Below are 15303 nucleotides of genomic sequence, written 5' to 3'. Positions count from 1 at the left end.
ATTGGAGGTAGGGGGTAGAGGTGGATTAGAATGACTGGGACAAGGGAATACAGATTGCTTTAGAAATAGAAGCCAGTGTGACTGGGTCACAGAGAGGAAGGAGAAAGAATAGCACAAGATAAAATTGGCAAGGAGACAGGGACCAGATCACATAAAGGAAAAAAAAAATACAATTTCTTCTAAATCAATTTGTTTCACTATAGAGCAGAGATTAGAATGGCATATAAACCTTCAACACAGATTTTCCAGGATACTTTCAATTTCAAATATTCTGTTATCCTGCTCTCATGAAAACACTTGTACTTGTCAGACTAGTGTGTGTCCTGATTTTTTATTTATTTATTTATTTATTTTTGGTTGGAGGAAAAACGGGTTCCAAGGAGGTGTCTCTAATGTTTACACTGAGGAAAACTGAGGATCAGAAAAGTTAACTGTCTTTAGCTTTTACAGTTTGACTAAGATTGTCTCGATTTTTTTGTACTGTTTTGGGTTTGCTTAGCTTTATGAATCTGTGAATTGATGTCTTTTATCAGTTTTGGAAAATTTCTTGGCCATTATCTCTCCTGATATTGCTTCTCCCCCAATATCTCTTTCCTCTCTTTCTGGGACTCCAATTTGTATGTTAGATATTTTGGCTGTGACCCACATGTCTTTTCTACTCTATTCTTTCCACTATATTTATTTTCTGTGCTTCAGTCTGTATATTTTCAATTGGGGTGTATTTGAGTTTATGAATCCCATCTTCTCTTATGTACAATCTGTTATAGAATCTGTACAATGAATTCTTAATTTCAGATGCTGTATTTGTCAATTCTAGGATATCTATTTGATTCCTTTTTACAGATTCCAATTCTCTGTTGAAATTTTCCCACTTTTACTTATTTTTTTCTTATTTTTCCACTCTTTTCTTAAAATGTTACTGTGGTTATTTTAAAGTCTTTGTTATGCTAACTCTAATATCTGGATCATCTGGATTCCTCTTTACTATTGGTCATATTTTCCTGTCTCTTTGCATTGTCTAGTACTTTCTTACTGTACTTCAGACATGCTATATAAAAGAACAAGAGAAGACTGCCTTTACTCTGTTAGGCAGACATGAGAAGATCACCTCAATCCAATCAGAAATTGAGCTGGGTTGAGGATGAACTGCAGTTTTAATATTAATCAGTTCACCTCTGGTTCATCACTATTTATTGGCCACAGTCCTCCTGGGCTTTTGACTGAGGGCCTAACAGTCCTGTGTCTCCTCAGCCCTAAAAGACTACAAGAGATTCAGTGCTGCTCTTTGCTGGTTTTAAGCCTAGCTCCCAGTTTATGCACCTTCAGAATGTGGTAATGTCTTGAAGGAGAAATGGTCAAATATTGTGGTAGAAGGCATTCTCTCTCCAAAGGGACTTTGTCTTCTAAGCACCGTAAGACTAAAGAAAATTTCTTTCTACCTTTCTGGACCAGCCCCACCACCACCACCTTCTGCACTGTCAGTTAATGTCCTATGGGAAAACTGGCCTTGCATTTAGGGGTCCCAATCCAGCATCCTGGCCCAAATGACAGGCAAAAGTTTTTCTTATCTCTCTTTAATGCAGTAGGGTTCCTTTGCTTGGGCCAAGCCTAATCCTTAGCCTGTGCTCAGAAGCAGCAAATGTTCCCCAGGAAGAAAATGGCTGGTGATCATCAGCTCACCTAGGAAGAGTTCTACCCTTTCTAAAATTTTAGTTCATATAGTCCTCACTGCTTCCATAGCTCTTCAAACTTTAATAACATGATTTTGAAATTTATTTTCCCAAGTTGTTGCAGTGGGAGTTTGGCTTGCTGTGCACTTACATCACACTTAGATGTGAAATACCCTTACAAACCATTGAGGAAGAATTGATGTATATCTGAAGAAGTTCAAAATGAAAAGAATAATAGACTAACACATAACAAAGTTAAGGAAAATGTGTACCTGTGAAGGTGTCACAACTGGCAGACCGACTATTGCATCGGCAGTGCAAGCAGCCATTCTTACTGAAGCCGTAATATCCATCTTGGCATTGGTCACATGAAGAGCCAGTAACACCCACTTTGCACTGGCATTTCCCAGAACTGTAAATAAAAGCAAAGATAATGAACAACACTAAATCAGTTTGTGTTCTCACAAACACTGGGGACTGATGCCTTGACATGCTGAGCCCTCTGTCTTGGGGTTGCCCCTATGAAACTTGTTACTGCAAAGGAGAGGCTAAACCTGCTTATAATGTGCCTAAGAGTCTCCCCCTGAGTGCCTCTTTGTTGCTCAGATGTGGCCCTCTCTCTCTAAGCCACCATGGCAGGTGATCTCACTGCCCTCCTCCCTACGTGGGACCTGAGTCCCAGGGGTATAAATCTCCCTGGCAATGCAGGATGTGACTCCCGGGGATGAATCTGGACCTGGCATCATGGGATTGAGAACATTTTCTTGACCAAAAGGTGAACATGAAATGAAATGAAATAAAGCTTCAGTGGCTGAGAGATTTCAAATGGAGTTGAGAGGTCACTCTGGTGGACATTCTTACACACTATATAGATAACACTTTTTAGGTTTTAATGTACTGGAATAGCCAGAAGTAAATACCTGAAACTATCAAACTCCAACCCAGTAGCTTGATTCTTGAAGATGATTGTGTAACTATGTAGATTACAAGGGGTGACAGTGGGATTGTGAAAACCTTGTGGATCGCACTCCCTTTATCCAGTTTATGGATGAATGAGTAGAAAAATGGGGACAAAAACTAAATGAAAAGTAGGGTGTGTTCTTTTTTACTTCAATTGCTCTTTTTCACTCTAATTATTATTCTTGTTATTTTTGTGTGTGTGCTAATGAAGGTGTCAGGGATTGATTTAGGTGATGAATGTACAACTATGTGACTGCGTGGTATGTGAATATATCTCAATAAAATGAAGATTAAAAAAAAATAAAAAAATAAAACTAAGCCAAAATGTAAAAAAAAAAAAAAAAGAAAGAAAGAAAAGTAGGGTGGATAGGGGGGATGATTTGGGTGTTCTTTTTTTACTCTTATTTTTCATTCTTATTCTGTTTCTTTCTGGTGTAAGGAAAATGTTCAAAAATAGATTGGGGTGATGAATGTACAGCCATATGATGGTACTGTGAACAGTTGATTGTACACCATGGATTACTGTATGGTACGTGAATATATCTCAATAAAACTCTTATTAAAAAAAAGTAAATCAGTCTGAAAATTTTGCCTAACATCCCGTCATAGATTATTTTAATGTAGCAAATTAGTTTCAACTAGATTTTAATTACTAGAAATATTAAGAGTGATTTTTATTTTGAACTAGAGGTTGAGAAGCTCCACAACTACAGAAATTCAGTTAACATGGTACTAATACTAATTGTACTGGTTTGGATGTATTATGTCCCCCAAAATGCCATGTTCTTTGATGCAATCTTGTGGGGGCAGACGTATTTAGAATTGATTAGGTTGGAACCTTTGGATTAAGTTGTTTCCATGGAAATGTGACCCACCCAACTGTAGGTGATAACTCTGGATTATTTCCATGGAGGTGTGGCCCCGCCCATACAGCGTGGGTGTTAATTAAATCACTGCAGCAGTATAAGAGCTCGATGCTATAGCCAAGGGAGATGTTTTGGACACAGCCATCGAAAGCAGATTTTTGCTGACACTTTGCTCTGAAGAAGCTACGAGAGGACTAAACACCCCAAGAGCAACATTTTGAAGGATGCACAGGAGCTGGGAGGGAGCTGGAACACAACCCAGGATCAGCAGATGCCAGCCACGTGCCTTCTCAGCTGACCTAGGTTTTCCGGACACCATTGGCCTTCCTTTAGTGAACGGAGATGCAATTTGATAGCTTAATTTGGACATATCATGGCCTTCAGACTGTAAATTTGTAACAGAATAAACCCCCTTTATGAAAGCCAGTCCATTTCTGGTATTTTGCATAATGGCAGCATTAGTGACCTGGGACACTAATCTTTTGTTGCAGCTTAATCCTCTGCACTTAGATAGTTTAAAATAAACAATAAAGGAGCCATGGAGAATAAAGGTCCCCAGTGCTTAGAAATCCTTTTCTCAGCAATGGGGTAAAGACAACACTGCTACCTCTCAGTACTAGATCATCCCAAAGTATCTATACTGCCCAATCTGGAGAAGAGAAGAAATACCATTTAAACTTTGCCCAACCTAGCTTCTGGATGAAGAATATTAAGGCCAAAATCTTAGTGAATGCATCACCTAATACCCATTTAGATACTGGAAACCTGATATACTTCTCCACTTTGGGTCTACACTGTGTTAAAATAATACTTCTGATAATTAAGCTAATTCACAAATAAGTAACTATGACTATAATGGGGACCTCTATTGATTTTTGAATTAAATCCATATAAAATTCTAGATTGTCAACCCCAAAAGAAGACTAAAAGTACAGTAAGGAAAAGATTTTATTTAGAATTCCATCTCTTCCAAGTAACCTATTTTCTTTCCTTAGATGTCTATCCATTATATCAATGATACTATCTCCAGTCATAGAAACTTGAACTTTTGGTGTCATTTTCAACTCTTCTCTCTGTACTCTCTTATCATCTGTTCCGGTTTGCTAATGCTGCCAGAATGCAAAATACAGAAATGGATTGGCTTTTATAAAGGGGGTTTATTCGGCTACACAGTTACAGTTTTAAGGCCATAAAGTGTCCAAGGTAAGGCATCAACAACAGGTACCTTCACTGGAGAAAGGCCGTTGGCATCCGGAAAACCTCTGTTATCTGGGAAGGCATGTGGTTGGTGTCTCCTTGCTCCCAGGTGGTGTTTCAAAATGGCGTTCTCCAAAATGTTGCTCTTGGGGAGTTTTGTCCTCTCTTAGCTGCAGCTCCTCTTCAAAATGTCATTCTCAGTTGCTCTCTAAAATGTCACTCACAGCTGCTCTGAAGTCCTTCTGTTTGTGAGCCCCTTTATAAGACTCCAGTGAACTAATCAAGGCCCATGCTGAATGGAAACATTCCATCAGAGGTCACACCTGATCAAAGATGTCACTCACAGTTGGGTGGGTCACATCTCCATGGAAACAACCCAATCCCAATATCCCACAAGACTGGGTTAAAGAATATGACTTTTTTCTAGGGGACATAATACATACAAACCAGCATACCATACCATCACTCATTCATATCCAAAATATCACCAATTTCTATCAAATTTTCTTTCAAAATGTTTCTTGGTATTGTTACTCCTACAATCATTTCTCTCAAAATGTCTTTCTTCACCTCTCAAAAATTTGCCTGCTTTCAAGGATTATCTTTTTCCATAAAACCTTTTCCTAACTGGTTCACAAAGATCTTTTGGCTTCCTGACTTCACATTCTCTATACTACACATTTTGATCTTAATTATGGTCTGTTCTATATTCTTTCATATATGTTAGTCTTATTTCTCAAGTTAGACTGTAAAAGACTTGAGGCAAAGGCCATATCATGCCATTTTCTTATTATCCTCAAGACCTAGAACAAGCCTAGATATAGTGTATATGTTTTCATGTTATATACTTCTCTTAGAAAGTATGTGACGTAAGTCTAGGGACAGTTTCTTAGTCATCTTGGAATCGTCAGAATCTAGAATAGTGCTGGTTCATTGTAGACATTTAATAAATGCTTGATAAATATATGCTCAATAAATTAAAAAAACTGAATTTTAGAATTAAGGGCTGAAAGGGAAAAAGAAAGATGAAAGGATGAAAGGTAACACTAATACATAAGGTTCTCAGAAGAGATAAAATAGTTTCCCTTGTTTTCAAGAGTGTGATTCTTCTTTGTACGCTCATTCTCAACCTCAAAATTTTAGACTTTGAGAAGATTCTGGCACCAGTTTTTTGGACAAGAGACAATTGAAGATAGAAATGCCTGTCAGTTTAATTTTTCTAAAGATTCAGTTTCTAATAATGAGCCTGTTAATTTTATTTCAGAATCCCAAGATAAAATCATTAATACTTACGTAGCTCTTATGCATACCAGTTAAAATAATTTACTACTACTTCCCATACTCTTAGTTCTGTAACAAAAATGGAAGTTTTGTTCTAAATTTAAGAGTTGTTGGTACTCTGGATCAAACCTTGCAGAATGAAAGTAAAGCAACTTTGAACCATGTGGCTTCTAATTGTGGTAAGCAACCTAAGAATTTTCTTTTTTGATTATTTGAGATGTGCCTCTCTGTTCATCAGTCTCCCCCAGACTAGATAATGAGGTATTCGCCTCTGTTGGTACAAAACTATTTCAAGCATTTGGAGTTGTACTTTATCTCTCTCTCTCTCCCACTTATCCTGGTTCTTGCCAATATCCTAGAATAAGCCAAAAAGGAAAAAAGTAGAAAAACAGATCTATATGGAATATTCTTAGGGCTTTACTCAAGCAAAACTAGTCCAGGAGGGAAAGAAAGTCTGGCTCATGTAAATAATAAATAGTTACCTCATCCAAAAGACTTCTATCTTAAGAAATCACTTTTTAAACTCTATATTCCTGTCTTAAAACTGCCTAGTATATATTGGGTTATGTAATTTCTTGGTTAGCAAATAATTTTACAGAAAACATAAAATGGAAGCATTTGAAATCAGCAGCAGTAACAACAATAAACTAATGAGCACCATTTACTGAGGGCCTATTGTCAATAAATATTTTCTCTAATCTTCACCATAAATCTACTAGGTGGAGGTCATAATCTTCATTTTATAACTGAGGGACTTCAGAGATGTTAAATTTATTGTCCACAGCCAGTAAGTCAGGTTTATTCATGAAAAGCAACACTTTCCCCACTATACCATGTTACCTACTCCTCCCTAAGATTGAATCTAAATTTGTACAAGAAATTCATTTGCCAAATAACTTGATATCCACTTGGGTATCAAGATACATTTTATAGATTCCAACCACCACTATTCACCATTTATTTAGACTCCAGTGATGCTTTTTCTGCCATTCCCAGAATAAAGCTCAGTCTTTTCTCACTGCCAGTAAATTTCAAGTGTTCTTTAACAAAAGCTGAGAACTCCTACTGCCTGAAGAAAAATCGCAGTCTAGCAAAGTTGAAGGTTCTCCTAAGAGACACAAGCTCAAATTGTTTTTTGTAGTTTTCTGTTTATATTTTTGTATTCACTACCATGCAATCCATCCTAATTGTACAATCAATGGCTCCAGGTATAATCACATAGTTGTGCATTCACCACCACAATCAATATGAGAACATTCCCATTTCTTCTGAAAAAAAATCCCATACCCATCCCTTACATTCCCCTATTACTGACATTTAGCTTTGGTATAGTGCCTTTGTTTCAAAAAATGAAAGAATATTACAATGTTACTGTTAACTATAGACCTTAGTTTGCATTAACTGTAGTTTTCCCATATACCACCCTATTATCAATACCCTGCAATAGTGACATAAATTTGTTCTAGTTCATGCAAAAATTTTCTTTTATTTGTACAATTAACCACCATCATCTAGGTTTCGCTAAGTTATGCAATCTCAGTTTTTATCCTCTAGCTTTCCTTCTGGTGACATATACTACCCTAGTATTCTTCTTTCAACCATACTCACACTCATCTTTGTTAATGACACTTACAATCTTATGCTACCATCACACAGCATTGTGCTATCCATTTCCAAACACAAACAACTGTATTTTTTTCTTTGTTCATTCGTTTAATTGGCATAATAGAGCAAATGATGTGTATGTGTTTGGATTATGTCTCTGTATCAATGCATATATTTATGGAGGATGAGTGTGTAAGGCTTTCCCAGTCTTTGCATTCATACAGTTCCTCCTGGTATACACTTTTCAGCCATGTGAGCTAGTAAACCTTTTCCACATTGAATGTATCTGAGTTTTACCAACAGTTTTCTGTGACATAAAATAAAACATAATTGATTACTGAAGGCACTACCACATTCATGCCATTTGTTATGTTTCTTTCCTGGGAAAACTCTCTGTTTTCTTCTGAGGGTGCACATCCAACAACAGGCTGTCCCACAACAATGACGTTCCCGTTTGCCAGGAACCCATCAATGTTTAATGATGTCTGAGAGGTCACGGAAGGCAGCTGCACAGTCACTGTATCAGCAGGGTTTTTCTCCTGCCTGAGATCACTGGTGTGCACTGAGCTGGGTTTCTCTGTGGAAGGATCTTCTACCTTCACTGAATCTACATGTTTCTCTTTTGTGTATAAACATTCCATACTCAAGCATCAATCACTTAATCTCTACCCTCTTTCTATCTCCTAATAACCTATGCTCTCAAATTTTAAACTCAGAGTTTGCTCTTTATAGTTAGTCAATATTAGCGAGACAATACAGTATTTGTCCTTTTGTTTTTGGCTTATTTTGCCCAACATAATGTTCTTAAGGTTTATCCACGTTGTTGCATGCATCATGGATTCATTACCTCTTACAGCTGCATAATATTCCATTGTATGTATATACCACAGTTTGTTTCCCACTCATCAACTGATGGACATTTGGCCTGTTTCCATCTATTGGCAATCATGAATAATGCCGTTATAAACATCGGTGTGCAAATGTCTATTTGTGTCCCTACTTTCAGTTCTTCCAAGTATACACCTAGTAACAGGATTTCTGAATCATATGGCAATTATATACTTAGCTTTCTAAGGAACCGCTAACTGCCTTCCAGAACAAGCCCAAATATTTTCACGTGTAGTTGAACTTAATTAAAATTTTTACTTCATAGTATAGAATGTGAGCATCATTTTCTAAAATGGAACAGAAATTTATATTACCAAGCATGTCTCAAGTAATTTTGCAAAAAATAAAATAAAATAAAAAACAATAATCCACAGTCTTACGTAAGAATACTCTAAAGTACTTAAAGGCCCAGCAAAATAAATCTTTATTCATCAAATAAGAAGTTCAGGAATATCTTATAACCCAACACGAAGTAAAAGTCTGTTTAAGTCCCTCTATACTATCAGATATAATGTACCTTTCAAAGAATGGCTAACAAGACTTCATTACCCAATTATAAAGACTTAAAAATGTTAAATAAAATATGCTTACTCCTCTAAAACTATTAGAACACTTGCTATATAAAAGGATAAACTTTTACTGTTAATGATACGTTTGCCCAACTCACCATCTACAAGAAAGAGGTTCTACCTTGTGTTCTAGTTTGCTAATGCTGTGGAATGCAAAACACCAGAGACAGATTGGCTTTTTTTTTTTTTTTTTTGTGAGTTAAAAACTATTGATTTATTTTTACTTTTTATGCATTTGCCTTTTACATCCTATAGGAAGTAAAATGTGGAGTTACAAACCAAATATACAATAGAATTGGCATTTATATTCACCCATGTCATGGGGAAAAGAGGAATATGTTGCCTCCAGAACTCAAAAAGAATAGGGGATGTGGCTTTTGAGAGGTTCACAAGCTGTTTCTGGACAGGGTTGGGGATGGAATGGCCCTCAGTTTATCAAATAATTTTTTGGAATTTAATCAAGGTGGCAGGGCCTTGCATTCTGTGGGGGCAATGGCCCATCCATTCTTTTTTTTTTTTTTTTTTTTTTTAATACAAAACAAATTGTACTTTCGATTGTTTACAGTACCATTACATAGTTGTACATTCATCACCTAAATCAATCCCTGACACCTTCATTAGCACACACATAAAAATAACAAGAATAATAATTAGAGTGAAAAAGAGCAATTGAAGTAAAAAAGAACACTGGGTACCTTTGTCTGTTTGTTTCCTTCCCCTACTTTTCTACACATCCATCCATAAACTAGACAAAGTGGAGTTTGGTCCTTATGGCATTCCCAATCCCACTGTCACCCCTCATAAGCTACATTTTTATACAACTGTCTTCGAGATTCATGGGTTCTGGGTTGTAGTTTAATAGTTTCAGGTATCCACCACCAGCTACCCCAATTCTTTAGAACCTAAAAAAGGTTGTCTAAAGTGTGCGTAAGGGTGCCCACCAGAGTGATCTCTCGGCTCGTTTTGGAATCTCTCTGCCACTGAAGCTTATTTCATTTCCTTTCACATCCCCCTTTTGGTCAAGAAGATGTTCTCCATCCCACGATGCCGGGTCTACATTCCTCCCCGGGAGTCATATTCCACGTTGCCAGGGAGATTCACTTCCCTGGGTGTCTGATCCCACGTAGGGGGGAGGGCAGTGATTTCACCTTTCAAGTTGGCTTAGCCAGAGAGAGAGGGCCACAACAGATTGGCTTTTATAAAAAGGGGGGTTATTTGGCTACACAGTTACAGTCTTAAGGCCTTAAAGTGTCCAAGGTAACACATCAGTAATCAGGTACCTTCACTGGAGGATGGCCAATGGCATCCAGAAAACCTCTGTTAGCTGGGAAGGCACATGGCTGGCATCTGCTCCAAAGTTCTGGTTTCAAAATGGCTTTCTCCCAGGACGTTCCTCTCTAGCAAGCTTGCTCCTCTTCAAAATGTCACTCACAGCTGCACTGAGTTCCTTCTCTTTGAGCCAGCTCATTTATATGGCTCCACTGATCAAGGCCCACCCTGAATGTGTGGGGCCATGCCTCCATGGGAATATATCATCAGAGTCATCACCCACAGCTGGGTGGGGCACATTCCAAGCAAATCTAATCAGCACCAAAACGTCTGTCCCACAAGACTACATCAAAGATAATGGCGTTTGGGGGACACAATACATTCAAACTGGCACACCTTGGAATAGAAAATCAATTAATAATATCTCATAACCATAATAAAACCAGTGGCCCCAAAATAGATGCTATTCCTTAATAGGGCTTTCCCTTCATTATTCTGCTCTGGACATTCAAATGACTGACTCAAGCAGTCTTCTTTCTCCCTGGAGAATCTGCTCCTTAATTGGTGACTAAAAAAAAAAAAAAAATCCATGAATGGCTTTATGAATCTAGATAAAGTAGTTGACCAGTCTAGAATCCATGCTTCACTTTTTTTCTGAGTAGATTTTCTTTCAATATGTTTTTTATTAGAGAACTTGTGAGTTTACAGAACAATCATGCATAAAATACAGGCTTCCCATATACCACCGTACCACAAAAACCTTGCATTAGTGTGGAACATTTGGTGCATTTGTTACAATTGATGATAACACATTTTTATAATTGTACTATTAGTTAAAGTCCATGGTTTAACTTGGGGTTCACTGTGTAGTGTAGTCCCATGGATTTTTTTTTAAAAATTTATTCTGTAACCATATATACAATCTAACATTTCCCCTTTTAATCATATTCATATACACATTTCAGTGCTGTTAATTGCATTCACATTGTTTTGCTACCACCACCACCACCCATAACCAGAACATTTTCATCCCTCCAAGTAGGAATCCTATACATTTTAAGCTTAAACTTCACATTCCCTATCCCCACCCAATATCCTGGTAACCTATATTCTAGATTCTGACTCCATGAGTTTGCTTTCTAATTGATTAAAATCAGTGAGATCATGCAATCTTTGTCCTTTTGTCTCTGGCTTATTTCACTCAACATTATGTCTTCAAGGTTCATTCATGTTGTAGCATGTATCAGGACTTCATTTCTTTTTACGGATGAATAATATTCCATTGTAAGTACCTACTATATTTTATTTATCCATTCATTGGTTGATGGACACTAGAGTTTCTTCCATCTTTTGGCAATTGTGAATAATACTGCTATGAACATAGGTGTGTAAATACCTGCTTAAGTCCCTGCTTTCAATTTTTTGGAAATGTACCTACTAGTGGGATTGCCAGGTAATACAGTAGTTCTATACTTAGCTTTCTGTGGAACCACCACACTATCTTTCACAGCAGCTGCACCATTTTACATTGCCACCAGTAATGGTTGAGTGCCCCTATTTCTTCTCTCCAACACTTACTGTTTTTTGTTTTTTCTTAAACAGCAGTCATTCTAATGAGTGTGAAATGGTATCTCATTGTGGTTTTAAGTTGCATTTCCCTGATGGCTAATGGTGCTGAGCATCTTTCCGTGTGCTTTCTGGACATTTGTATATATTCTTCGGAGATATGTCTGTCCAAGTCCTTTGCCCATTTTTTTCATTGGGTTTTTTGGCTTTTTGTTAAGTCAATTGAGGTGTGTTTTTTTTTTTCCTTCATTCTATTACTATAGTGTTACAGATTCTGGACAGTAATCTTTATCAGAACGTGGTTTCCAAATATTTTCTCCCGTTGTGTAGGTTGTTGTTTTACTTTTATGATAAAGTCCTTTGAGGAGCAAAAGTTTTTAATTTTGATAAGGTTCCATTTATCTAGTTTTTCTTTTGTTGCTTGTGATGAGGGTGCAAAATCTAAGAAACCATTGCCTAACACAAGGTCCTGAGGATGCTTCCCTATGTTTGCTTCCAGGGGTTTGATAGTTCTAGCTCTTATATTAAAGTCTTTGATCCATTTTGAGTTGATTTTTGTATATGGTGTGACATAGGGGTCCTCCTTTTTGCAAATGGAGATCCAGTGTTCCCAACACTATTTGTTGAAAAGACTATTCTTTCCCTGTCAGGTGGTCTTCACCACTTTGTCAAAAATCACTTGGCCATAAATGTGAGGGTTGATTTCTGAGCTCTCAATTTTATTTCATTGGTCTATATACCTGTCTTTTTGCCAGTACTAATGCTGATTTGATTACTGTGGCTTTGGAATAAGTTTTAAGATTGGGAAGTAGGAGTCCTCCAATGTCATTGCTCTTTTTCAAAATGGCTTTAGCTTCAGGGCCCCTTGCCCTTCCATATAAATTTGATGACTGGCTTTTCATTTTCTGCAAAGAAGGCTTTTGGAATTTTGATTCAGACTGCATTGACTCTATAAATTGCTTTGGGTAGGATTGACACTGTAACAATATTTAGTCTTCCAATCCATGTACACAGAATGTCCTTTCATTTATTTAGGTCTTCTTTACTGTCTTTTAGCAATGTTTTATAGTTTTCTGTGCAGAAGTCCTTTACATCATTGGTGTATTAGTTAGGGTTCTCTAGGGAAAAAGAATCAACAAGAGATAACTATAAATATAAGATTTCATAAAAGTGTCTCATGCAACTGTGGGTATGCACGAGACCAAATTCCGTAGGGCAGGCAGCAAACTGGCAACTCCAGTGAAGGTGTCTGATGAACTCCTCAGGCAGCAAACTGGCAGCTCCAATGAAGGTGTTCAATGAACTCCTCAGGCAGTGAACTGACAACTCCAATGAAGGTGTTCGATGAACTCCTCAGGAAATGCTTCGCTGGCTAGCAGAAGAAGTAAAGGTCCTCTAACTTTCTCGCTTAAAAGTCTTCAATTAATTGGATTAAACCCAGCTGACTGCATTCTCTCATTGAAGAAGACATGCCCTTCATTGATGTAATCAGTCACATCTGTAGCCAACTGACTGATGACTCAATAAACCAGCCTTCTGGTTTATTAACCAGCCACAAATGTCCTTGCAGTAACAGGCCAGTGCTTGCTTGACCAGACATCAGAACACCATCATCTGGCCAAGTTGACACATGAACCTAACCATCACACTTGGTTAGATTTATTCCTAGACATTTTATTCTTTTAGTTGCTGTTGTGAATGGACTTTTTTCTTGAATTCTTCTTCCAATTGTTCATAGCTTGTGTATAAAAAATCTACTGATTTTTGGGTGTTTGCCCTGAACCCCACCACTTTGCTGAATTCATTTATTATCTATAGGAACTCTGTTGTGGATTTTTCAGAATTTTCTGTATATAGGATCATATCATCTGTAGGTGGGGAAAGTTTAACTTATTCCTTTCCAACTCAGATGCCTTTTATTTCTTTTCCTTGCCTAATTGCTCTAGCTAGAAATTCTAGCATAATGTTGAATAACAGGGCATCCTTGTCTTGTTCCCAATCTTAGAGGGAAAGCTTTCAGTTTCTCACCATTGAGTATGATATTAGCTGTGCTTTTTTATACATGCCCTTTATCATGTTGAGGAAGTTTCCTACTACCTTTTGAAGTATTTTATCAAGAAAGAGTGCTGTATTTTGTCAAATGTCTTTTCTACATCAATTGAGGTGTTTTTTCTTCATTCTATTAATATAGTGTATTAAATTAATTGATTTTCTTATTTTGAACCAATCTTGCCTACAAGGGATAAATCCCACTTCATCATGGTGTAAAATTCTTTTGATATTGTGGTAGTTTGAAGCTGTTATGTAACCCAGAAAAGGCCATGTTCTTTGAATCCTTTCCTCTGGGTGCAGACCTATTGTAGGTGGGACCTGCTTTGGTTATTTCAATTGAGATGTGACTCAGTTCATTCAAGGTGGATCTTAACCCTCTAACTAAAGTCCTTTATAAGATGATAAAGGACACACAGAAAACCCAGAGAAGCTAAGAGAGATGAATTCTGAGAAGCAGCCATGGAAGCTGAGAGAGGAAGCCACTGAAGCCAGAAGCGGAAAGCAATGAAACCCAGGAGAGAAGGACTAGCAGATGCCATCCATGCCTTTCTATGTAACAGAAGGGTCCTGGATATTGGCAACCTGTCTTTAGAGTTCAGGTATCACCCTGTTGATGCCTTGAGTTGGACATTTCCACGGCCTAAGAACCGTAAATTGTAAGTTAATAAATTACCACTGCAAAAGTCAACCCATTGCTGGTATATTGCAGTTCGTCAGCTTTAGCAAACCAAAACAGATATGCTTTGGATTTGGTTTGCTAGTATTTTGTTGAGGATGTTTACCTCCATACTCATAAGAGATGTTGGTCTGTAGTTTTCTTCTCTGGTGGTATCTTTATCCAGCTTTGGTATGAGGGTGATGTTTGCCTCATAGAATGAATTAGGGAGTGTTTCTGCTTCTTCGGTTTTTTGGAAGAGTTTGAGCAGGACTGGAGTTAAGTCTTATTGGAATGTTTGGTAGAATTACCCTGTGAAGTCAATTGCCTGGGCTTTTTGTTGGTGGGAGGTTTTTGATTAATGATTCCATCTCTTTACTAGTAATTGGTTTGTTGAGATCTTCCATTTCTTCTTGAGTTAATGTAGGTAGTTTTTGTGTTTCTAAGAATTTGTCTATTTCATCTTGGTTATCTAATTTACCAGCATACAGTTGTTCATAGTATCCTCTGATAGTCCTTTTTATTTCAGTGGGTTTGGTCATAATGTCCCCCTTTTCATTTCTGATTTTTGTTACTTGTATCCTCTCTTTTTTTCTTTGTCAGTCTAGCTAAAGGTTTGTCAGTTTTATTGATCTTTTCAAAGAACCAACTTTTGGTTTTGTTGCTGTTGTTTTCTATTTCATTTATGTCTACTCTAATCTTTGTTATTTCCTTCCTTCTGCTTG

At 37.3% G+C, this 15303-nt stretch overlaps 1 protein-coding gene across 1 annotated transcript in view; it reads right to left on the bottom strand.

Moving 5' to 3' along the window:
* The window catches only part of MEGF9 (multiple EGF like domains 9), a 131412-nt gene that overhangs the window by 28467 nt on the left and 87642 nt on the right, over positions 1 to 15303 (bottom strand). The window contains exon 3 of the mRNA XM_037851314.1: positions 1943 to 2082. Coding sequence (XP_037707242.1) covers positions 1943 to 2082 — 140 coding nt within the window. The remainder of the gene's footprint in view (positions 1 to 1942; positions 2083 to 15303) is intronic.

This window comes from Choloepus didactylus, chromosome 10 (genome assembly GCF_015220235.1).
Source record: "Choloepus didactylus isolate mChoDid1 chromosome 10, mChoDid1.pri, whole genome shotgun sequence".
Classification (NCBI taxonomy): domain Eukaryota; kingdom Metazoa; phylum Chordata; class Mammalia; order Pilosa; family Megalonychidae; genus Choloepus; species Choloepus didactylus.
The sequence above is the reverse complement of the archived record's forward strand: the minus strand, read 5'-3'. Positions and strand labels throughout refer to the sequence as shown.